General features: G+C 39.6%; 1 protein-coding gene across 2 annotated transcripts in view; it reads left to right on the forward strand.

The window, feature by feature from the left end:
- Positions 1–24560, forward strand: part of LOC138737038 (glutamate receptor ionotropic, kainate 2) — a 511494-nt gene that overhangs the window by 229837 nt on the left and 257097 nt on the right. For both annotated transcript variants that reach the window (XM_069887457.1, XM_069887458.1), the window contains exon 4: positions 23285–23466. In XM_069887457.1, the coding sequence (XP_069743558.1) occupies positions 23285–23466 (182 nt within the window). The remainder of the gene's footprint in view (positions 1–23284; positions 23467–24560) is intronic.

Consider the following 24560-nt stretch of genomic DNA (forward strand, 5'->3'; position numbering starts at 1 on the left):
GGTTTCATAACTCCAAAGGAAATGGGCCAATGACAATTTTTCTCAAGCAAAATATTTCAGTAACAATTGGGTCTAGAGCAGTGATTCTCAATCTTGCCTTCCCACTCACATCCCACCTTAAGCAATCCCTTACTAATCACAGAGCACCGATGGCATAGGGATTACTTAAAGTGGTATGTAAATGGAAAGAAAAAGGGTTGAGATCCACTGCCCTAAACATTCAAAGGCATTTAAATCTTTAAATTTTTAAGTTTAGAGCAGACAGCACAGTAACAGGCCCTTTTCGGCACACGAGTCCATGCCGCCCAATTTACACCCAATTAACCTACACCCCAGTACATTTCGAATGGGAGTAGGAAATCAGAGCCCCCAGAGAAAATCCACACAGACATGGGGAGAACATACAAAGCCCATACAGACAGTGTGGAATTTGAACCCTGGTTCTGATTACTGGTGCTGTTTGCATTAACTGCTCGCCAACTGTACCACCCAAACCAATGTGGAGCTAATGCGGCTGCTTGGGGAGATATCTCTTAGACTTGGTTTGTCTTCCACAGATGCAGCCTGACCTGTTGAGTATTTCCAGGACATTTTGTATTTTAGATTTCTAGCATCTACAGCACTTTTTTATCCTCCTTATCCTCAATGGCAATTAGGTTGACCAACAAGCTTGTAAATGACATAGAAGAAACTGTGATGATAATGAATATTTACAAACCCGAGTGCTCTATTTAGAGTGCAGAAGATAATTTTCATAATATTAATCTGGTCTATTTAGATGGCTGAATTTACAATTGGGGTGAAAGTGGTGGGACTGTGAATGACACTTCCTGGGCAGGACATCAGCTGATCCAGTAATTGGTTGGAAGACAGATTGCTAAAGTGCGAACATAGCTTGGAAGCTCCCGATAAATGTTGATGCTCACATTGGTGCTCAGATGTTGAGAATCTTCCACTTGAACTCCAAAGGAAGCATGCATCATGTGTGATCATTGATGTTATGGGTGAGCTGAGTTGAAGCTGACCTCCTCCATGTTCCCAAGTAAGCCACTTTGTTATAACTGAGAGTAAAGTTCCTGTATGTGCTGTGAACCTTTGATCACCAACCCTTCTGCTCCTGCTTCTTCTGCTACCAACTGATGAAGGGACATTGACCTGAAATATTGACTTTGACTCTGAGTCAAACAATATAGAGCAGTCCCTTTGGTCCAACTCATCCATGACAACCAAATTGGCATTCTCCCCTAATATTTGAGACCTTTCCAAAGGTCTTCTTGAATTTCATAATTGTACCTGCTTTTATAGCTTTCTCTGGCAGCCTGTTCCAAAAATGAACAACCCTCTGTGAAAGGATTTCTTTCTACAAATGGTGTCTCTTCTGTGCAGTGTGTTTTTTTTGTTTTTAATACAATAAGTTTCAGGCTATAGGCCAACACCCCTTTCTTCTCCATGTGAATTTCCTTAAGACTTTGTCGGCTCTTAGACAGTGTCCTCAGGTAAGTTTTCATGCAGAATTGACTAGCTTCTCATTTTAGGGAAATGGAACCACAGCAATGTACTGTCCTGATTTGGCTTGAGTCCATCACTTACTGAGGCTGTCTCTACAGAAACCTCTACACTAACCAGGTGCCAGGGCATGTGCTGGGAGTTGTAAATGATGCCATGAGTTGGTCTGCTGTGCTCTCAAGGCCCACACCAGGTGCTTCATTCATGTATTTGAAATAAAAAAGAAACAAGGATAGTTAGGGGGGCAGATAGGAGATTCTGTGGGAGAGATCGAGTATCTCGGATGGTCTGTTGCTTCCTTGGTGCCAGGGTCCGAGATATCTCGGATTGAGTTCATCTGATTCTAAGGTGGGAGGGTGAGCAGCCAGATGTTGTGGTCCATGTAGGGGCCAATGATGTGGGTGGGAAAGGTGAGGAGGTCCTGCTAGGAGAGATTAGGAAGTTAGGTGTAAAGTTGAAGCACAAGACCTCCAGGGTTGCTATCTCAGGATTGCTATCCATGCCACGTGCTAGTGAGGCTAGAAACAGGAAGATAACACAGCTAAACATGTGGCTAAAGAGATAGTGCAGGAGGGGGGCTTCATGTTTCTGGATAATTGGGCTTTGCTCCAGGGAAGGTGAGACTTATTCCAAAGGGATGGCTTGCAGCTGAACTGGAGGGGGACTAGCATCTTTGGGGACTTAAACTAGATTTGCAGGGGGAGGGGAACCAGAGTGATCGAGCAGATAGTGAGGGTCATGAGAGGACAAAAGCAGAGGTTTGCACATGATAGAAATGATCTCAGATGCATCTATTTCAATGAGAGGAGTATTGTCAGGCAGATGAGCTTAGGGCATGGATTTGCACATGGGATTATGACATTATTGCTATTAGTGAGACTTGGTTACAGGAGGGGCAGGTCTGGCATCTCAATGTTCCGGGGTTCTGGTGTTTCAGACATGATAGAGGGGAAGGGATGAAAGGGGAGGAGTGGCATTGCTAGTCAGGCAAAATATCGCAGCTGTGCTGAGGCAGGACAGCACTGTGGACTTGCCTGCAGGCCATTTGAGTGGAGCTAAGGATTGGGAAAGTCTGACCACACTAGGGTTGTATTATAGACTGCCCAATAGTTCATGAGAATTGGAGGCGTAAATCTATTGGGAGATAGCAGACCATTGTAAGAAACATAAGGTTGTGGTAGTAAAAGATTTTAACTTTCTACAAATTGAATCGGACTTTCATACTGTAAAAGGACTGGATGGCTTGAATTTTGTCAAATGTGTACAGGGAAGTTTTCTAAATCAATATGTAGAGGTATCAATGAGAGAGGATGCAATACTTAATCTCCTATTAGGGAACCAGGCTGGTCAGGTGGCCGAAGTCTGTGTAGGTGAGCATTTGTGGTCCAGTGATTATAATGTCATTAGTTTCAAGTTACTTATGGATAGGTCTGATCCTCGAGCTGACATTCTAAATTGGAAAAAGGCCAATTTTGTGGAAATAAGAAAGAATCTCGGAAGAGTCGACTGGAATAAGCTGTTTTCTAGCAAGGATGTGTTCAGCAAATGGAAAGCATTCAAAGGTGAGATTCTGAGGGTGCAAAGTTTGCATGTTCCTCCCAGGATTAAAGACAAAATTAACAGGCACAGGGAACCTTGGTTTACAAGGAATATTGGTGATATGATTAAGAAGAAAAGAGAAGTGTATAACTGGAATAGGCAACAAGGAGCAAATGAGGTACAGTACAAGTCCAATTATCCAAAATCAGAGTATCCAAAATTATCAGTTATCCAAAATTTTTTTGGACCTGAAAATAATGTAATTTCACCTCCAAAAAACTTCGGATAAATGAGGATATCCGAAACAATCCGAAATCCTCAGTTATCAATTTTTTTCTGAGCTGAACTGATGTCACGGGTTGAAAATTGGTGAGAATTAAATATTATTTCACGCTTTAAAATCTTCCCTTCTTGTTTGCTGTTGTTTGAGCACTCTTACAAGTGATTTTCTGTTGCTACTGGGCTGTTTAAAAAAAAAAGACCAGTTCTGAGAGACAGGATATATAGGTATTTGGGCAGCCTTGAGCTGATTAAGGACAGTCAGCATGGCTTTGTTTGGTAGGTCATGTTTAACAAATCTTGTAGTTTTTCAAGGAAGTTACCAAGAAGGTGGATGAAGGAAAGGGTGTGCATGTTGTCTACATAAACTTTAGTAAGGACTTCAACAAGGTCTCACATGAGAGGTTAGTTCAGAAGATTAAGGCACTTGGTATACATAGAGGGGTTGTAAACTGGATTCAAAATTGGCTGTGTGGGAGAAAACAGAGAGTGGTTGTGGATGGATGCTTCTCAGACTGGAGGCCTGTGACGAGTGATGTGGCTCAGGGATCAGTGTTGGGACCATTTTTGTTTGTTGTCTATATCAATGATGTGGATAGTAATGTGGTGAATTGGATCAGCAAGTTTGCTGATAACATAAAGATAGGAGACATAGTGGACAGTGAGGAAGATTTTCAAAGCTTGCAGAGGGATCTGAACCAACTGAGAGAATGAGCCAGTAAATGAATGATGGAGTTTAATGCAGATAAGTGTGAGGTATTGCATTTTGGAGGAGCAAATCAAGGAAGGACATACACTCTAAATGGTAGGCCACTAAGGGGTGCAGAGGAGCACAGAGATCTGGGAATACAGGTACAATGTTCCCTGAAGATCGTGTTGCAGGTGGATAGCCAAATAAGACATTGGTGAAGCCAAATTTGGAATATTGTATGCATTTCTGGACACCTAGCTACAAGAAGGATATCCTTAAGATTGAAAGAGTGCAGAGAAGATTTATTAGGATATAGCCAGGTCTTCAGGAGTTGAGTTACAGGGAAAGATTAAACAGGTTAGGACTTTATTCCTTGGAATGAAGATGAATAAGTGGAGAATTGAAAGAGGTTTACAAAATTATGCGGGGTATAGACAGAGTAAATGTGAGTAGGCTCTTTCCACTGAAATTAGGAGAGATAAATAGGAGAGGATGTGACTTTAGAGTGAAAGGGGAAAGGTTAAGGGGGAACATTAGGAGGAACTTCACTTAGAGAATGGTGGGAGTATGGAATGAGGTGCCATCTGACCTGGTGGGTGCAGACTTGATTTTAAGTTTTAAGAATAAATTGGGTAGATACATGGATGGGAGAGGTCTGGAAGTTTATGGAATGGGAGCAGATTATTGGGACAATGGTCAGCACAGACTAGAAGGGCCGAATAGTCTGATTTCTGTGTTGTAGTCTTCCTTTTATTGTTCTAAAGAATGGAGATGGTTATGAAATGGCTACATTTGGATAATGCAAATGCCACAAAGAAAGATGATATCCTGGGATAAAGGAAAAGTAAGATATTTGGAAGGTGAATTGGAAATGAACATACTAACATTTCCTATGATCTCAAATTCACTACTGGCATCTGGCTATTCACAGCTGAGTCCTCAGTTCCCTATCCAACTAAATGTGTGAGTGTATGTGTCAGCTGATATAGTTTGTTGGTATTCTCTCTGACCTTCAACTTTTTCTTAATTTATTTTTCACACTATGAATCATATTAATCTAAATACACACAAACATTTCCCTCTTGAATATACACAGTGGCATTTTCTCCCCTTTTTTCCCCCTCCCTTCCCTCCCTCCTTCCCACCCCCCTCCAAACCCATTAAACGTTCAACATATACAATACAATAAACCTATTAAACAATGTCATCACACAATGAAAATAAACAAGAAAATAGTGTCATCTCCCGTTACACACTGGATCAGGTCATTTTGTCTTCTTCTCATTCTACCATTTTAGGGGGTGGAGGTCCGCGGTAGGCCCTCTCTGTCATGTTCCATGTACCGTTCCCAAATTTGTTCAAATAATGTGACTTTATTTTTTAAATTATGTTATTTTTTACAATGGAATACATTTATTCATTTATACGTACCATTGCTGTACTCTAAGGCTCTCTTCTGATTTCCAAGTTGACAATACATTTTTTGCTACAGCTAAGGCTATCATAATTATTTTTTGCGCTTCATCCAGTTTAAGGCCTAATTCTTTACTTCTTATATTACTTAGAAGAAAGATCTCTGGATTTTTTGGTATGTTGCTTTTTGTGATTTTATTTAATACCTGATTTAGATCTTCCCAAAACTTTTTCACTTTCTCACATGACCAAATTGCATGTACTGTTGTTCCCGTTTCCTTCTTACAGTGAAAACATCTGTCTGATAATGTTGGATCCCATTTATTTAACTTTTGGGGTGTGATATATAGCCTGTGTAACCAATTATATTGTATCATATGTAACCTCATATTTATTATATTTCTCATATTTCCAGAGCATAACTTTTCCCATATTTCATTTTTTATCTGTATATTTAGATCTTTTTCCCACTTTTGTTTGGGTTTATAGCTTATTTCATCATTTTCTTTCTCTTGCAGCTTGATGTACATGTTTGTTATAAATCTTTTTATTATCATTGTTTCTGTAATCACATATTCAAAGCTGCTTCCTTCTGGTAATCTCAGTCTGCTTCCCAATTTGTCCTTTAAGTAGGTTTTCAGCTGGTGGTATGCAAACATTGTTCCATATTTGTACTTCATTTGTTCAAATGATAATAAATTATTTCCCAAAAAACAATTTTCTATTCTTTTAATTCCTTTTCTCTCCCATTCTCTAAAGGAAAGGTTATCTATTGTGAAAGGGATTAGTTGATTTTGCGTCAATAATAATTTTGGTAGTTGGTAATTTGTTTTTTTTTCCTTTCTACGTGAATCTTCTTCCATCTGTTTAGTAAATGGTGCAGTACTGGTGAACTTCTCTATTGCACCAGTTTTTCATCCCACTTATAAAGTATATGTTCTGGTACCTTCTCCCCTATTTTATCGAGCTCTAACTTGGTCCAATCTGGTTTTTCCCATGTTTGATAAAAATCTGATAGATACCTTAATTGTACTGCTCTATAATAATTTTTAAAGTTTGGTAGCTGCAAACCACCTTGTTTGTACCATTCTGTTAATTTATCTAGAGCTATCCTCAGTTTTCCCCCTTTCCATAAGAATGTCCTTATTATTCTCTTTAGTTCATTGAAGAATTTCTCTGTTAAGGGAATTGGTAATGATTGAAATAGGTATTGTATCCTTGGGAAGATATTCATTTTAATGCAATTTACCCTCCCTATCAGTGTTAGTGGGAATTCTTTCCAATGTTCTAAATCTTCCTGTAATTTCTTCATTAATGGCTGATAATTTAATTTGTATAGGTGGCTTAAATTATTATCTAATCTAATACCTAGCTATCGGATTGCTTGTATTTGTCATTTAAATGGTGATTCTTTTTTAAATTCTGTGTAATCCGCATTATTCATTGGCATCGCTTCACTTTTATTTGCATTGATCTTGTACCCCGATATTTCTCCATATTTCTTCAATTTCTTATGTGGTTCTTTTATTGATATTTCTGGTTCTGTTAAGTATACGATGATGTCATCTGCAAATAAACTGATTTTATATTCCTTCTCCTTTATTTTTATCCCTTTTATTTTATTTTCTGTTCTTAGCAGTTCTGCCAATGGTTCTATTGCTAAAGAAAACAGTGAGGGAGATAGTGGACATCCCTGCCTAGTTGATCTACTTAATTTAAATTGGTTCAATATATATCCATTTACTGTCACCTTCGCCAATGATCCCTTATATAATGCTTTAATCCAATTCATATATTTTTCTGTTAGGCTGAACCTCTGTAATACTTTGAATAAATAATTCTATTCTACCCTGTCAAAGGCTTTCTCTGTGTCTAAAGCAACAGCCACCATTGGTATCTTATTTCCTTGTATTGCATGGATTAAGTTAATGAACTTACAGACATTGTCTGTTGTTCGTCTTTTCTTAATAAATCAAGTTTGATCTAGTTTTACTATTTTTGGTACACAGTCAGCCAATCTGTTTGCTATTAGTTTTGCTATTATCTTATAATCTGAATTAAGTAGAGATATTGCTCGATATGTTGCTGGTGTTAGTGGATCTTTCCCCGTCTTTGGTACTACTGTAATTATTGCTGTTTTACATGAATCTGGCAAGTTTTGTGTTTCTTCTATTTGGTTCATTACTTCCAGGAGAGGAGGAATTAATAACTCTTTAAATGTTTTATAGAATTCTATTGGGAGTCCTTCCTCTCCAGGCATTTTATTGTTCAGTAACTTTTTTAATATATCCTGTATTTCCTCTATTTCAAATGGTTTTATCAATTTGTTCTGCTCCTCGTCTTGCAATTTCGGTAGTTCAATTTTAGCTAAAAACTCATCTATTTTGTCTTCTTTCCCTTCGTGCTCAGTTCAGTATAATTGTTCATAGAATTCCTTAAAGTTTTCATTGATCTCTATTGGGTTATATGTAATTTGTTTCTCCTTTTTCCTTGATGCCAATACAGTTCTTTTAGGTTGTTGTGTTTTAAGTTGCCAGGCTAGTATTTTGTGTGTTTTTTCTCTGAGCTCATAATACTTCTGCTTTATTTTCATTATGTTCTTCTCCACCTTATACATTTGTAATGTTTCGTATTTTATTTTTTTTGTCCACCAATTCTCTTCTTTCTGTTGTATCTTGCCTTGTTGCTATTTCTTTTTCTGTACTTACTATTTACCTTTCCAGCTGTTCTATTTCCCAATTGTAGTCCTTTTTCATCTTAGTTACATAACTTATTATCTGCCCTCTGATGAAGGCTTTCATTGCGTCCCATAATATAAATGTGTCTTTCACTGATTGCGTAATAAATTCAAAGTACATTGAAATTTAGCGTTCAATAAATTCTCTAAAATCCTGTCTTTTAAGTAGCATGGAGTTTAATCTCCATCTATATGTTCTTGGTGGGATGTCCTCCAGTCCTATTGCTAATAAGAGGGGTGAATGATCAGATAACAATCTATCTTTCTATTCCATTTTCCTAACTCTCCCTTGGATATAGGCTGACAACAGGAACAGGTCAATCCATGAGTATGTTTTGTGTCTACTCGAATAATATGAATACTTCTTCTCCTTTGGGTGTTGCCTCCTCCATATATCCAAAAGTTGCATTTCCTGCATTGATTTAACCATAAATTTGTCTACTTTGTTCTTTTTGCTAGTCTTTTGTCCAGTTTTATCCACCTTTGGGTCCAAATTAAGGTTAAAATCCCCTCCTATCAATATATTCCCCTGCGTATCTACAATCTTCAAAAAAATATCTTGGATAAACTTTTGATCTTCTTCATTATGTACATATATATTGACCAAATTCCAGAATTCTGAATATAACCATATAACCACTTACAGCACAGAACAGGCCAGTTCGGCCCTACTAGTCCATGCCGTAACAAATCCCCACCCTCCTAGTCCCACTGACCAGCACCTGGTCCATACCCCTCCAGTCCTCTACTCTCCATGTAACTATCCAGTCTTTCCTTAAATGTAACCAATGATCCCGCCTCAACCACGTCTGCCGGAAGCTCATTCCACATCCCTACCACCTTTTGCGTAAAGAAATTTCCCCTCATGTTCCCCTTATAATTTTCCCCCTTCAATCTTAAACCATGCCCTCAAGTTTGATTCTCCCTCTCTTTTAATTGAAAAAAGCCTATCCTCATTTACTCTGTCTGTCCCTTTTAAAATCTTAAACACCTCTATCAAATCCCCCCTCAATCTTCTACGTTCCAGAGAAAAAAGCCCTAGTCTGCACAACCTTTCCCTGTAACTCAAACCTTGAAATCCTGTCAACATTCTCTGCACTCTCTCTATTTGGTTTATATCTTTCCTATAATTTGGTGACCAAAACTGTACACAGTACTCCAAATTTGGCCTCACCAATGCCTTGTACAATTTCATCATAACCTCCCTACTCTTGAATTCAATACTCTGATTTATGAAGGCCAACATTCCAAATGCCTTCTTCACCACACCATCTACCTGAGTATCAGCCTTGAGGGTACTATTTACCATCACTCCTAAATCCCTTTGTTGCTCTGCACATCTCAATAGCCTACCATTTAATGCATATGACCTATTTAGATTTGCCTTTCCAAAATGTAACACCTCACACTTACCTGTATTAAATTCCATCAGCCATTTCTCAGCCCACACCTCCAGCCTTCCTAAATCACCTTTTAATCTACGGTAATCTTCCTCACTGTCCACAACACCACCAATCTTTGTATCATCCGCAAACTTGCTTATCCAATTCTCCATCCCTGACACTTTATCATTACATACCTCCCTGCTGGATCTATTATTTACTCCTCTATTTTGATTGGTACATTTTTATTGATTAATATAGCTACACCTCTGGCTTTTGAATTATATGATGCTGCCATTTTGTGCCCTACCCAGTCTCTCCTTAATTTATTATGTTCCACTTCAGTTAGATGCGTTTCCTGCACTTATGCTCTATCTATATTTTCCTTCTTCAGTAAATTTAATAGCCTCTTCCTTTTGATTTGGTTATGTATTCCATTAATATTTATAGTCATATAGTTCAACATGGCCATCTCATACTCTGTTTTCACCTCATTTCCACTTCCTCCCCACCACCTTTCCCCTTTTCCCCATTTTCATCTCTCAGTTTTCCTTTTTTGAACTCAATGTATAACAACACTTCTAAAACATAAAATACTTCAACCACTCCCACATCTAAAATTCCCTTTACCCCAAGTTTTCCCCCCCCCACTCTGAGTCACCCCTTATCCCTTGCCGGGCAACCACAACTCCCCTCTCCATTCGGATTGTGAACCCATTTGCAAGTGTCATCTGATTTCGCAGTGACTGTTAATCTCTCACACCCAACCCCCTTCAGAAAAGACTTTTATTTTCACATTAAAACAAAGCTCACCCTCTTCTCTTTTTTCCCCCTCCTTTCCCCCCCTCTCCCTTACTTCCCTTTTCTTTCCCTTTTTTAGTTCTTATACATTATTTTTACATCTTTATATGTAGTTAGTCATCATTCTTCATTCTTGTTACATCTCTTCATCTCTCTTTCTGTCCTGCAGACATTCTGCAAATTCTCGTGCTTTCTCCAGATCCGAGAATAGTCTGCTTTGCTCCCCCGGGATAACTATTTTAAGCATAGCTGGATATCTTAACATAAATTTATAGCCTTTTTTCCTTAGGATTGATTTTGTTGTGTTAAACTCCTTCCTCTTTTTAGGAGTTCAAAACTTATGTCTGGGTAAAAAAAAATTTTTGACCCTTGTACTCCAATGGTTTTTTGTCTTCTCTAATTTTATTCCTTGTCTTCTCCAATATATTTTCTCTTGTCGTGTGTCTCAGAAATTCTACTAAAATGGATCTTGGTTTTTGTTGTGACTGTGGTTTCGGGCTAATGTTCTGTGTGCCCTTTCTATTTCCATTCTTTCCTGTATTTATGGCGTTCCCAGGACTTTTGGGATCCATTCTTTTATAAATTCCTTCATATTTTTGCCTTCTTCATCTTCCTTTAGGTCCACTATCTTTATATTGTTTCGCCTACTATAATTTTCCATTATATCCATCTTCTGAGCTAACAACTCTTGTGACTCTTTAACTTTTTTGTCACTTTCTTCCAATTTTCCTCTTAAGTCATTCACTTCCATTTCTACAGCCGTTTCTTGTTCTTCCACATTTTCTAATCTTTTCCCTATTTCTGTCATGACCAGCTTTATTCTATTCACTTTTTCTTCTGTACTTTTCATTTTTCTTTTCATTTCACTAAATTCTAATGTCAACCATTCTTTTAATGCTTTCATTTGTTCTTGAATTTTTTAAAAAACCTATGTACTGTCCATCTATTTTACCTTCTATTCCTCTGTGTAGAGCTTGGTGTTCTTCTTCTTCTTCTTCTGTGTCTGCTCTTGGGTTTGTGTCTTCTACTTCTCTTCCTTGTATCTGTGTCTCTTCTGACTTTCTTGTTGAACTGCTTGCCTCAGTTTGTTGGGTTTTTTTTTCATGGCTTCGTGTTGTTGGTCCTCTTCTTCTGGGCTAGTTATCTGTTGGGCTTCTTGTTGCTGTTTTTCTTTCTTATCACTCCCTTTCCCGTTGCTTTCCTCTTCTTCCAGCTGAGACCCCTGCTGTCGGGCATCTCTCAGCTGGTCGCGCTGTGTATGTTCACTCCACAGCTGGGCCCCCATCCCGTCGGTGTTTTCCTTTTCCTTGTTGTGCGCATTGCGCACTTCTGTTTGGCTCAGTGAGGCATTTTTACAGTCCTGCGGCCAGGAGGTCGTGACCCTGCAGGGTCTCCACTAACCTCGGGGAGCGGGCCCCTCTGTCCATGTTGGGTCCCTGCCTCTTCATGCAGGTAAAGCCTTCTCCTTTCTCTTCCAACGTCTTTCCTTTTTTCTCGTTGTTTTTGGTTTTTCCTTCTTAGGTGCCATTTTCTTTCTTTTCTCCACACCTTTATCTTTTATTTGTTGTGTTTTGTATTTCTTGAGCTTTATGTTTACTTCACTTTATTTCTTCTTTTCTGGAGAGGGCTGGTATTCTCCTACCAGCCATTACTCCATCACGTGACTCCCCTGACCTTCAACCTTGAACCATCTCTGCAGTTGTTCATCTGTCTGGTGATCTCCATCAATTCTGGCCATGCTGACCTGAAAATGTCCATGTCTTGTCAGATTTTCAAGATTTGGTTCTATGAATCAGAGTCCATGTGCATGTCAATCTTGTCAATTCATGGGAGCAATCAGTGCTAGCCAATCTCCAAAATTGCTTCCGTGAATGTTTGTATTCTGTGGTCGCCTTTTCTTTAAGAAATGGAGGCTTCAAATGATATTGATTATTTTCAATTAATGAACATCATGTTTTTGAAATTAGTCCATTTTGTAATGGGAATAATGGCCTTCAAAGTGCCCAAGTGTTAACATAACAGAATTCCCATTGATGTCACCAGGGGAAACTGGTGCAACATTCCACTATGGGATTGATGTACAGCTCCTTTGAGGCTGTAAATATTTACAAAGATAGCAGAACCAAAGACTAGGTGTAGAAAAAGATCCACATTCACAAGAAGACAAAAGAATGCCATGATCTTGCAAAACCAGTGAAAAATGGTTAAGATTTGCCATACTTTAGCATGACAAATATTCTTCTCTACATTGGGAAATATTAATTAAAATTGCAACTTTTCATTTAATGCTCACCTCTAACCTGAAAATGTCCAGAACGATGACAAATTCTGGTGTATTTTACCCTCTATTGGAGATCATTGAGCACTGACCATGAATCTGTTTCCTTTTTTCACGTGAGCATTGTATTTTTATGGTAAATTGTTCAAAAAATTGATGTTGGTACTGAAACTGATGAGTATCCTAATTTAAAGTTTACTTCTGTGGTCCTGAAGTAAGAAGTGAAGTGTACAATTCAGCTCTCCTCTGCTGATCAAGTGGTGAAATATTACTTGCATATCCCCATTTAATTAAAATATATTTGATCTGTTTGGCAATGTGGCTTATACTGATAGCTGGAGTCATTCACAAGGATAGAGAGGATTGAGAACACTTGAGGAATTTGTGATGTCCTAATAAATTCTTTGGCACAAAAGTTAATGAAGGGTTGTAATCTAGGAAACAGACTGGGTTATTAAGTTGGGCCGAAATGACAAATTGACAAAACTCTTTCCTATTTCTCCATTTTAAATCACTGACTGGATTTTAAATAGAGAATTACAAGCTCTTTTGTGTTGGTTAAAGAATTTTAAAGACTTATGGTTTCTTTTTGATGGAGAGCAGATAACAAAATATGGACTTGTGGAGGTTACCTGCAGTAATTGACACCTTACCACCTCCTTTGTGAGGGGACTTTGACTGCACTGAAGTCAATAGCCTCAAAGAATATTTTTGTGGCTTTGAATTGAGCAAGGGTAAGAACCTCAATTTTTTCATAATAAAATTGAATAAGATTCTTTGAAATTTCTGGTTTAGTTTTACAGATATGATGTTGAAGCTTTATAAGGCACTGGTGAGATCTCACAGAGTTTTCTAAGCAGTTTTGAGCTCCTCATTTAAGGAAGGATGTGCAGCTGTAGGAGAGAATTCAGAGGATGTTCACTCCGGCAATGAAAAGGTTATCACATGAGAAATGTTTCGCAGCTCTTGGCCTGTACTTGTTGGAATTCAGGAGAATGAGAGAGGATCTCTTCGAAACATTTTGAATATTGAAAGGCATGGACAAAGTATATGTAGAAAAGTTGTTTCCAATGGTGGGAGAGTCTAGGACAGGAGAGCACAATTTCACAATTGAAAAGAGACCATTTAGAATAGAGAGGCGGAGGATTTTATTTAGCCAGGGTGTGGTAACTCTGTGGAGTTTGTTGTCATAGGCAGTTGTGAAGGGCAACTCATTGGGTGCATTTAAGGCAGAGATTGATGTTCTTGATTAGCAAGGGCATCAAAGGTTATTGGGCGAAGGCTGGGCAGTGGGGTTGAGTGAGAAAATGGATCAGCTCATGGTTAAATGGTGGAGCAGATTTGATCGGCTGAATAGCTTATTTCTGCTACTATTTCTTATGGTCTATAAATAACTAATAGTTTGAGATGTCATAAGGAAGTTGTTGGAAGGTATTCTAAGAAACTATAAGAACTTAGATGGAGACTGATGGGGGATAGTGCATGAATGGTCATATCTAACCAATCATTAAGATTATTGAGGTTAAGAGGAAAGTTGATGAAATAAAGGCAGTGGAATGTTGTCTCTATGAACATTAGTAGAGCCTTTGACAATATTATTTAATGGGAGTTTGGTTAAGAATGTTCAGTTGCTTGGTATTCAGGATGAGGCAGGACATCTTAGACATTGGCTTTGCTGGAGAAGATGATTGCTCCTATAACTGAAGGTCTGTGACCAGTGGTTAGCCTCAGGGATTGATGGTGGATCTATTGTTCTTTGTCATCTATATCAGTGATTTGGATGGTAATGTTAAATGGATCAGCAAATTTGCAATTGACACTAAGATTGGGGGTATACTAGATTGGGTGAGGAATATTTTCAAAGCTTGCAGAGTGATCTGCCTCAGCTGGAAAAATAGGCTGTAAAATAATGCAGACAAGTATGAGGTGCTGCCCTTTTGGAGGAGAAACCGTGGTAGGATTTACAAGGTTGGGAAATGTGGAACATGGTAAAACAGGGATGTGGCACACAAATACATAATTCCGTGAAGTTGGCTTTGCAGGTTTTTGCACATTGGCTTTCATAATTCTAAATATTGAGTACAGGACTGGGAAGCCATTTGAAGTTTCAAAGCCATTGGTGAGTTCATATTTTAAGTATTTGTGGGGTTCTTGACACCTACTTGACTCCCAATAAGATTGAAAGTGCACAGAGAAAAATTACAGGACATTGCCAGAATTTGGGTAAGTTTGAATAGGTTAGGACTTTATTTCCTGGCATTTCAGAGAGTGAGGGAGAGAAGGTGGCACGGTTAGCACAACGTTATTACAGTGCTGGATTCGAATCTGGCGCTGTCTGTTAGGAGTTTGTTCATTTTCACTGTGTCTGCATGGGATTCCTTTGGGTGAACCAGTTTCTTTCCACCTTTCAAAAGTATTGGTGGTGGGGGGGGGGGGGGGGGGGGGAATGGGTTATTTGCCTGCTTTGGGTGGCACTGGCTCCTGGGCTGAAATGGCTTGTTACTGTGCTGTATGCCTAAATTATATTAAATGTGTTAAAGGTATACATAATTACGAGATGTAGAAATCACATAAATGCAAGCAGGCTTTTTCCACTGAAGTAGGATGAGACAAGAACAAGAGGACATGACTGAAAGGTGGTAAATGAAATGTAGAATGCTCCAGAAAGGGAGGATGCTGCAGAGGGGTGTCGACTGTGATAGAGGGGGTGGAAGTCAGAAATAGGAAGGGAGCTATCACTGTGCTGGGTGTAGTCTATAGGCCCCCAAATAGCCCTTGAGGCACTGAGGAGCAGATAAAGCAGGCAGATTTTGGAATGGTGCAGGAAATACAGGGTTGTAGTTATGGGTGATTTCAACTTCCCTAATATTGACTGGCACTTTCTGACTGCAAGTGGGATAGATGGGGATGATTTTGTCAGGTGTGTTTAAGAAGGATTCCTGATACAGTATGTGGACCAGCTGATGAGAGGAGAGGCTATACTGGATCTAATACTGGCAATGAACCTTGTCAGGTGGTGGACCTCTCGTTGGGGGAGCATTTTGATAAGAGTGATTACAACTCCCTGAACTTTAGGATAGCTATGGATAAGGATAAAAGCAGCCAAAATGAGAAAATGTTTAATTGGGGAAGGGCTAATTATGATGGGATGAGGCAGGAGCTAGCGAGAGTAAATTAGAAACAAATGTTCAATGGTGAAAGCTCAGAACTAATGTGGAGGAAGTTTAGGGGCCACTTGTGCTGGGTTCAGGATAGGATTGTCCGACTGGGACAGGGAAAAGATGGTAGGAAAAGTGAACTGTGGTGGTTAAGGCAACTAGTCAAGAGGAAGAAGGAAGCACACATTAGATATAGGAAGCAGGAAAGGCTCATGAGAAGTACAGCATATGGTAGCTAGGAAAGATCTGAAGAAAGGACTTAAGTAAACTCAAAGGGGACATGACAAGGCCTTGGCATGTAGGATTAAGGAGAATCCCAAGGCATTCTATGTGTACATGAAGAACAGAAGGATGACGAGAAGGAAAGTGAGGCTGCTAAAGGATAAAGGAGGCAAAATGTGCCTGAAAGTGGAGGAGGTTGCAGAGGTCCTAAATAAATAATTTGCTTCAACATTCACAAGTGAAAAGGACCTTAATCAGGTTGAGATTAAAATAGACCAGATGTGTTGTGGACAGAGTTGAGATTAAGGAAGAGGAAGTGTTGGATTTTCTTAAAAAGATCAAGATTGCTAAGTCCCTGGGGCTAGATGTGATATACCCCAGGTTGCTATGGGAAGTGAGGGAAGAGATAGCTGGAACAGTAGCTATGATCATTGAGTCCTCTGGTGACAGGTCAGGTGCCAGAGGATTGGAGAATAGCAAATGTAGTCACCTTGTTTAAGAAAGATTTAAGAGAATTCTGTGAATTATCAATCAGTGAGCTCTGCATCAGTGGTGTGCAAACTATTGGAGAGGATTCTTAAGGATAGGATCCATGAACATTTGGAGAAGTACAGTCTACTCAAGGGAAGGGAAGGTCATGCCTCATGAGTCTAATTGAGTTTTTAGAGGAGGTAACAAAATAAATTGATGAGGATAGGGTGGTAGATGTGTTCTATTTGGAATTTAACAATCCATTTGACAAGGTCCACCATGAGAGATTTGTTCAGAAAGTCTGAGGCATGGGATCCATGGAACTTTGGCTGCATGGATAAAAAATTGGCTTGCAGGTAGAAAGCAAAGAGTAATAGTTGAAAGAAAATATTCTTCCTGGAGGTCAGTTGAATAGTGGAGTTCCACAAGGATCTGTCCTGGGACCCCTGTTCTTTGTCATTTTTATAAATGGCCTAGCTGAGGAGGCAGAAGGATTGGTCAGTATATTTGCAGATGATACGAAGGTTGGAGGAGTTGTGGATGGAGCTGAAGATTGTTGAAGGTTACAAGAAGATATAGACAGGATGCAGAGTTGGGCAGAGAAGTGGCAGATGGAGTTCAATCTGGATCACTGTTAGGTGATGTACTTTGGAAGGACAAACCAGAAGGCTGAGTATAGGGTTAACAAGAGTGTGGATTAACAGAGGGGTCCAAATCCATGCAACCCTCAAGGTCACTGCTCAGGTTGATAGGATAGTTAAAAAAGGCCTAAGGGATGCTGGGCTTCTTTAATAGGGGGAGCATTTGCAACTCCACAAATTTCTGCTGAGACCACACTTAGAGTATTGTGTTCAGTTCTAGTCTCTTCATTATAGGAAGGATGTGGAAGCTATGGAGAGGGTGTAGAGGAGATTTACCGGGATGTTGCCTAGATTGAAAAATAAGTTTTATGAGGCTAAGTTAGCAGAGCTGGGACTTTTCTCTTTGGAGCGTAGAAGGATGAGGGGAGACTTAACATAGATTATAGGCATAGATGAGGTGGACAGCCAGCATTTGTTTCCCAGGGTAGGAATAGCACACATCAGAGGTCATATGTACAAAGTGAAGGGAGGGGTTTAGAGCAGACATCAGGTGTATGATTTTTACTCAGAGTTATTGGTGGCTCGAATGCCTTGCCAGGGATGGTGGTGGAGGCTGAAACTTTAGGGGCCTTTGAGAGATTCTTAGACAGGCACATAGATGGAAGAAAAATAAAGGGTTACAAGGCAGGAAGGGTTTAGTACTTTTTTTCAAGGAATATATGTGAAGGCACAATGTTGTGGACTGGAGGTCCTGTACTGTGCTGTAGTGTTCTATGTTGAAGTGGAATATCAGGGGAACAACTTCACTAAGAGGCTGATGAGTTTGTGGAATCAGTTGCCAGAGAAAGTAATGGCTGTGAGTTTGACTGCAACATTTAAGAGGATTTTAGAGAGGGGCAGAAATGGGGTGGCTCTGGAGGGCTTTTGTCTGGGTGAAAATTGATGGGTGGAAAAATAGTTTGGCATGAACAAAATGGGCCAAATGGCCTGTTTCTATGCTATAGTGTTATATGGTTCAATGGTTTGATGAATCTTTTGTGTGACAGGGATTAGAATGGAGAAACTCCAATTTTGTTTCATTCATTATTTTCCCCTTACATTGAGCCAGGCTTTTAAATTGCTAGTATATCTTGTACATCATTAACCTTATAGTAGATTATGGAATATCCTTGCTTTCCCATGGGGAATATGCTGCAGGTCAATGTCTTTCTGAATTTAAATATTGAATAGTTTAAGAAGTGTCTGCAGTAATGAGATGCATCTCCTCACCATTAATGGTTGGAAACACTTTGTCTGTTTTGTTAGTTCTGCCTCCCTGTCTTCTCTTTCTCTCTAACTTCATTCAAGTATCACCTAATTTCTCACTAAATTCTCCTGGCCAGTTTTGATTCATTCTCTGTTTTTCCTATCACCACCACGAGTTAGATTCCTGGAACCTACTGACTAGAGCAAGTATACCTTGTAATTTTTTTAAAGTAATATAAGCCTCAAATTATGTCTTAATCATTTACCAAGACCATGCAATCCCTTGTTTGTGCTCCATTTACCTCATCCTCTACTGTATTGCTGAACAATGCTTCTGTTATTTGTTGTCTTGAGAACTCTTCTTCTTGATTGTCCACCCACTTACCTTCCACTCCACTAAAAGAAGGGCACCACGGTTGGCATAGTGGTTAGTGCAATGCTGTTAGAACACCAGTGATTGGGACTTGGGTTCGAATCTCACGCTTTCTGTAAGGAGTCTGTATGTTCGCCCCTTATCTGAGTGGGTTTTCCTGAGGGCATCAGTTTTCTCCCACTGTTCGAAACATTCCAAGGGTTTGTAGGTCAATTGGGTGGAATTGGGCAGCTTGGGCTTGTGGGCCAAAAGGGCCTGTTACCATGCTGTATGTCTGGAAAAAAAACCCACCAGATCATCCAAAACTCTATTGCTGTTATCCTAAATATCACAATGACATACTCATCCATTTTTCTAAAGATAGAGATATTCTCTGTCTCCCTCTCCCCCTCCATTTCTCTTTATTTTCTTTTCTCTCTCTCTTTAAACTGCTGATCCAAGATTTCAGGTACTAAGTCCTGAACTGAGGAGTTTATTCCCTGAATTCCTACCCTTAAAGCTCTAATTGAAAGCAGCCTCTCTGTAAAATGTTGTACCTGGATTTTGCATCTGCTCCCAGGATGAGGTCTGGAAAGGTGAAATATTGTTTGTTTCCTTGTATCCTAAATGCTTTGGATCAGATGTTTCTCGATTATTGTTTTTTTTAGCCATCTGAACAATGACCATAAGCAGCTCAGTACTATCTGCAGATACGCTAATCTTTTTTTTTTGGGGCCTGGGGAATCAAGAGTTGGGGAAGGTTGGGTTGGGGGGTTTGCTGGGTCTACCGTATCATGAGCTAGGTCCCTCACCAAAACAGTGTCCTCCCGCCCGTCTGAGAACTCAACGTAGGCGTAATGCGGGTTCGCGTGGAGTAGAGTCACTCAATCGACCAAGGGGTCGTTCTTTGAGTGCCAGACTGTTAGGTCTGCTTTGTTCATGAATGAGTGAGACAAACACCAGACTGAGTCGAAATCAGGGCTCTTTGTTCTTTATTACCGGATTGTAACACTTGCGACTAACCATGTTAGTCGGAGAATGCATTCTGCCGTTATCAGCAAAATGGTGATTTTTTTATACCCTTGGATACGTGCTTAGAACATCATCATATCATTACTTGTCCAATGACTAAAACTGTTGCTATCCTTTCCCTGCTAGCTTCCTGCCTCTCAATCCATCAATGTCTCTCTTATCTTGTAAGTACAAGGATGCATTTACATCTTGTTACAGCCCTGTACAGGGCAGGGTAACTCCTTACACATTCCCATCTCATGATGTTTTACCTTACAAGACGTGGCGTCGCAAAAGGACGGGGCCAGGGACAGTGAGCCATGCCGGTACAGTGGTTCCTGATTCGGATTTTATCGGAAAAAGGAACATCCTTTCGTGGGGGGTGGCGTTTGTTGTGGTACATAGGAGGGAGCGGATGGAGTGTGAGACCCTCCTGCCAGTGAGAGGTGGGGAGACCTTTAGACCGGAGAACTAGTGTAACCGCTCTCCATATGGTGGCATTCTCCCTCTCGACCTGGCCGTTACTGCGTGGGTTATAGCTCGTGGTCCTGCTTGAAGCGATACCACACTCCAGAAGGTACTGTTGCAGCTCTGCGCTCATGAATGAGGACCCCCTATCACTGTGGATTAGCGAATACAGAGCCGTTGTCATACGCACACTCCTGTTCAGCTCCGAATCATGGGTCCTTTACCGGCATCACCTACGGCTCCTAGAATGGTTCCACCAGTGTTGTCTCCGCTCCATCCTCAACATTCATTGGAGCGACTTCATCTCCAACATCGAAGTACTCGAGATGGCAAAGGCCGACAGCATCGAATCCACGCTGCTGAAGATCAAACTGCGCTGGGTAGGTCACGTCTCCAGAATGGAGGACCATCGCCTTCCCAAAATCATGTTATATGGCGAGCTCTCCACTGGCCATCGAGACAGAGGTGCACCAAAGAAGAGGTAGAAGGACTGCCTAAAGAAAGCTTTTGGTGCCTGCCACATTGACCACCACCAGTGGGCTGATATTGCCTCCAACCATGCATCTTGGTGCCTCACAGTTCGGCAGGCAGCATCCACCTTTGAAGAAGACCGCAGAGCCCACCTCACTGTCAAAAGACAAAGGAGGAAAAACCCAACACCCAACCCCAACCCACCAATTTTCCCTTGCAACCGCTGCAACCGTGTCTGCCTGTCCTGCATCGGACTTGTCAGCCACAAACGAGCCTGCAGCTGACGTGGACATTACCCCTCCATAAATCTTCGTCCGCGAAGCCAAGCCAAAGAAGAGTATCTGCAGAATACTTATGGTTAAACAATCACAAAAGACAATGGCATTCTTTTTGAGCATGAAATAATGTTTAATACGTACCAAAAAAAACAACTTGATCTCTGTTTACTAAATAAGATAAATACAGCAACAAACATTGTTCTCGATGTCTTTTTCAAATGTTTCATCCTGTGTCATCTGTCTTTGATTGTTGGATCTTTTCGGTATTCGGAACTTCAAGCTACCTTTAAGCCGGTTGGACCATTTGTTCCCAATTGGGCCTCGCACTTGGGTAATATCTACTTTAGTCTTGTCAAATACACACAACAGCATGTTGCAACATACACCTAACACCACATTGCAGGTTTTATGGAGAACAGCAATGATTTTAATTTTCTTCTGAATTCTTAAAAAGTCAGTAGTGTTTGTTTACACTGTTTATATTTAACTCACATGCACTTTTTAAGTGTACATTTTTATTGCTTTCCACTCTACCATAGAGATATAAAGTCTATAATAACACTCTAAGATTCTCCAGACTTTGAGTGTGAACCTGGGGCTCCATAAAAACTGTTTCCAATTGGGTCCCGCAGCTCCTAAGGATGGCCCTGAAACAAGTAATTGACTGCAAAGGGTGGCAGTGTCATGTATGATCCTGCTTCCTTGCCTAGTTTGTGTATTTCCAGCTAACAAATACTGGAGCAGAGCACATTGAACTCTAGATGCTATTTTCCCTACCTCTAACCTATGCCGTTGAGGCATATCACTATGTTTTGCTAATGGCAGCCAATTGGGCTCAAATTGGAAATCAAAACCTGGGACTTTGCATAATTCAGCAACCCAATGAATATGCTAGGTGAGAGTTGGCTAGTTAAAGCCATTAGCTTCATGATGTATGCAGTGACACTTTGCCAAAGCAATTTTCTGGATGAATGGATGTGTTTCCAAACTCCCTTTACTCACACCTACCCCAGCTTAAATTATACTTTCTTATCCACTGCATCCAGTGAAGCAATAAAAAGTAGTCTAACAAAGTTAACTAAGATACCCCAAGACAGTTGTCAATTAAAATTACTTTATTCCTTCTTCCAGGAATTCCCTCAGGCAATTCAATGATTAGTCTTCACTGGGATGACAACATCACTTGCCTTGTAACAGAGATATATGTGCATGTCTCACCCAATGATTATGGTTCATTAAATGGATCAATTAAAGTTTTTGTTTTAATAATTTCAGCCTAAGGCTAACAGCCCACAGAACTAAATGAACAATGTTGCATAGCTGGTAACTACGAGCAGACATTCAAAAACTAAAGTGGATTGTTATTTTTATCTTAAATGATTCTGGCATTTAGTTTAATCCATTTGTGTTCAATTTCAAGAACAGCATTGATGTCCTTGCCACAGAGTTTAAATATTTGTATTGAGAAAGGGAACGGGGAGGACATTGAGAGGTTTTCGATCAATAACTAATACATTGTGCTGCAGGCAGAGTACAGAAATATGAAATATAAAGATTGCGGAGGACTGAGTATTGCTTTGAGTCAGAATTCTTTGCTGCTACCTTTGGGGCCTCGACTTGAATCAATCTCAGTTGCTCAGCTCAAAACTTGCAATCCAATCTCTACTACATGTGAACTCAAAATGTAAGGGTGCACAAAGGTTTGGTGCAGATTAATAGCAATGCACTCAATTTTGTCTAGTTGGGCCAAAAAGGAAGATAATGTATGATACAAAAAAAATGGACAGAGAGCTACCTTCCTGAGTATAGGGGTAAAGTACTTTTCATGAGCCTCACTGTACTGACTGCAATATATCTTATATTTAAGTTCTTAGTTCTGACATTCAGTGTGGAATATAATAAAAGTACAAATTTTCTTGCATTGATATTCCACAACTTCAAAAACAATAATATTGCAGAAAAAAATGCAAAGTGATTTAAAAAAAACACAATGTGCTTAAGAGTTATAGGCTGAATTGTAAATCAGTCATGTCCCATCCGTTCCCTGAAAAAAAATGAATTAATATCACCTTATTGTCATCATTCATTACCACGGTAACAGTAAGAATAAATGTATTTCAGTGGGCATACAAGTCGGTAGAACGTGTTGCCACGCAGCAAGCGACCTTTGACTTTTCCCTGATAACAATATGCGCCGGGCATTTAGAATGATTAGTAGCAACACTGGCACACATGGGCTGAGAGCAATAGATCCTTGAATGAAGATTCATCTGCCTCTAACAGACACAACATGATTATGTTTTGTGCAGCATGCAGTAAAGTGAATAAATGCCAATTATTTTTTCCCCCTCAAGGTCAGATGTCTTATGTTGTATTTGCGTTTTTTTTTCATTTGCTCAAGGTCTGATTCGGTTACAAGAACTCATTAAAGCTCCATCACGGTATAGCATCCGCTTGAAAATTCGTCAGCTTCCCGCAGATACAAAGGATTCAAAGCCCTTGCTGAAGGAAATGAAAAAGAATAAGGAATTTCACATAATATTTGACTGTAGTCACGAGATGGCAGCCGGCATCTTGAAGCAGGTAACTAATTCCAGGACTAAAACCCAATCTACATTTGCTTAAAACCTAATGAAATGAGCAGTTGTTATTTGCATGTTACATATAATATTTAAAATTAAATTATTAGTGTAGTAAGGCTCACAGCCATTGTTTGTCCACCTTGTATCATGTGAAAAATTCAATGTAAATATTGATTTAGCACTATATTACATGTTCTTTTTTCAGCCTATATTAACTGTTCAGGATGTGTGGTTCTGCAATTTTTTTCTGAAGGGACATAAATAAAGAATAATATGATTCAAAAAGAAATATGCTATTGTAAATCAAATGAACTATAAGATGAGTCCATGGAGTATTTACAAAATATGCATTCAATTATTCTTTTGTTGCTTGCAAACTTTCAGAAACATGCTGTGTATGACAAATATCATATTTCATGTTGGATGTTCAATCTTCACCACAGATTTCAGGCAGACTTGACTATAATTTTACCAAAGAAATAAACAAATCCTACCCTCGTTGAAGGATTTCATGTGCTATGAATCTTACAGACTCGGAGGAGTCATCAATATAAATGATACTGGCACACAGATAAATCTTTAGTAGCAATTTTATGAGTCAATCTTCCTGATTTTGGTTTAAACTAAAAAGCCTGCAGATGCTGGAGTCCAGTGAAGCACACAAATATGCTGGAGAAACTAAGTAGGTCATGCAGCATCCACAGGAAGCAAAACTTGAAGGATCCAGGCCTGAATCATTAGCTTACATTTACCGGTACCTCCTATAGATGCTGTGGGACCTGCTGAATTTGTCCATACATTTGTCGACTTCCCGTTTTGGGTTCATTCTATGGAGGAAAAAATAGGAATGGATATATGAAACATATTTATGATGCATATTTATCATAAATTATTTATTTATGAGATGTGTGCAAATGAAATACATATCTCTACATGGCATTTGTCACACCCCACCTACTCACACCCAAACCTTATAACCTGCAACACAAGCTTTTCCTCCCATCTCTCCTTTTATGCCTGTACTCTCATCCACAAAAACAGTGATTCAGAACAGGTCCATCAGATACCATTCTTTTGTTAGTCATTACGTTGTCT

Source organism: Narcine bancroftii, chromosome 6 (assembly GCF_036971445.1).
Source record: "Narcine bancroftii isolate sNarBan1 chromosome 6, sNarBan1.hap1, whole genome shotgun sequence".
NCBI lineage: Eukaryota > Metazoa > Chordata > Chondrichthyes > Torpediniformes > Narcinidae > Narcine > Narcine bancroftii.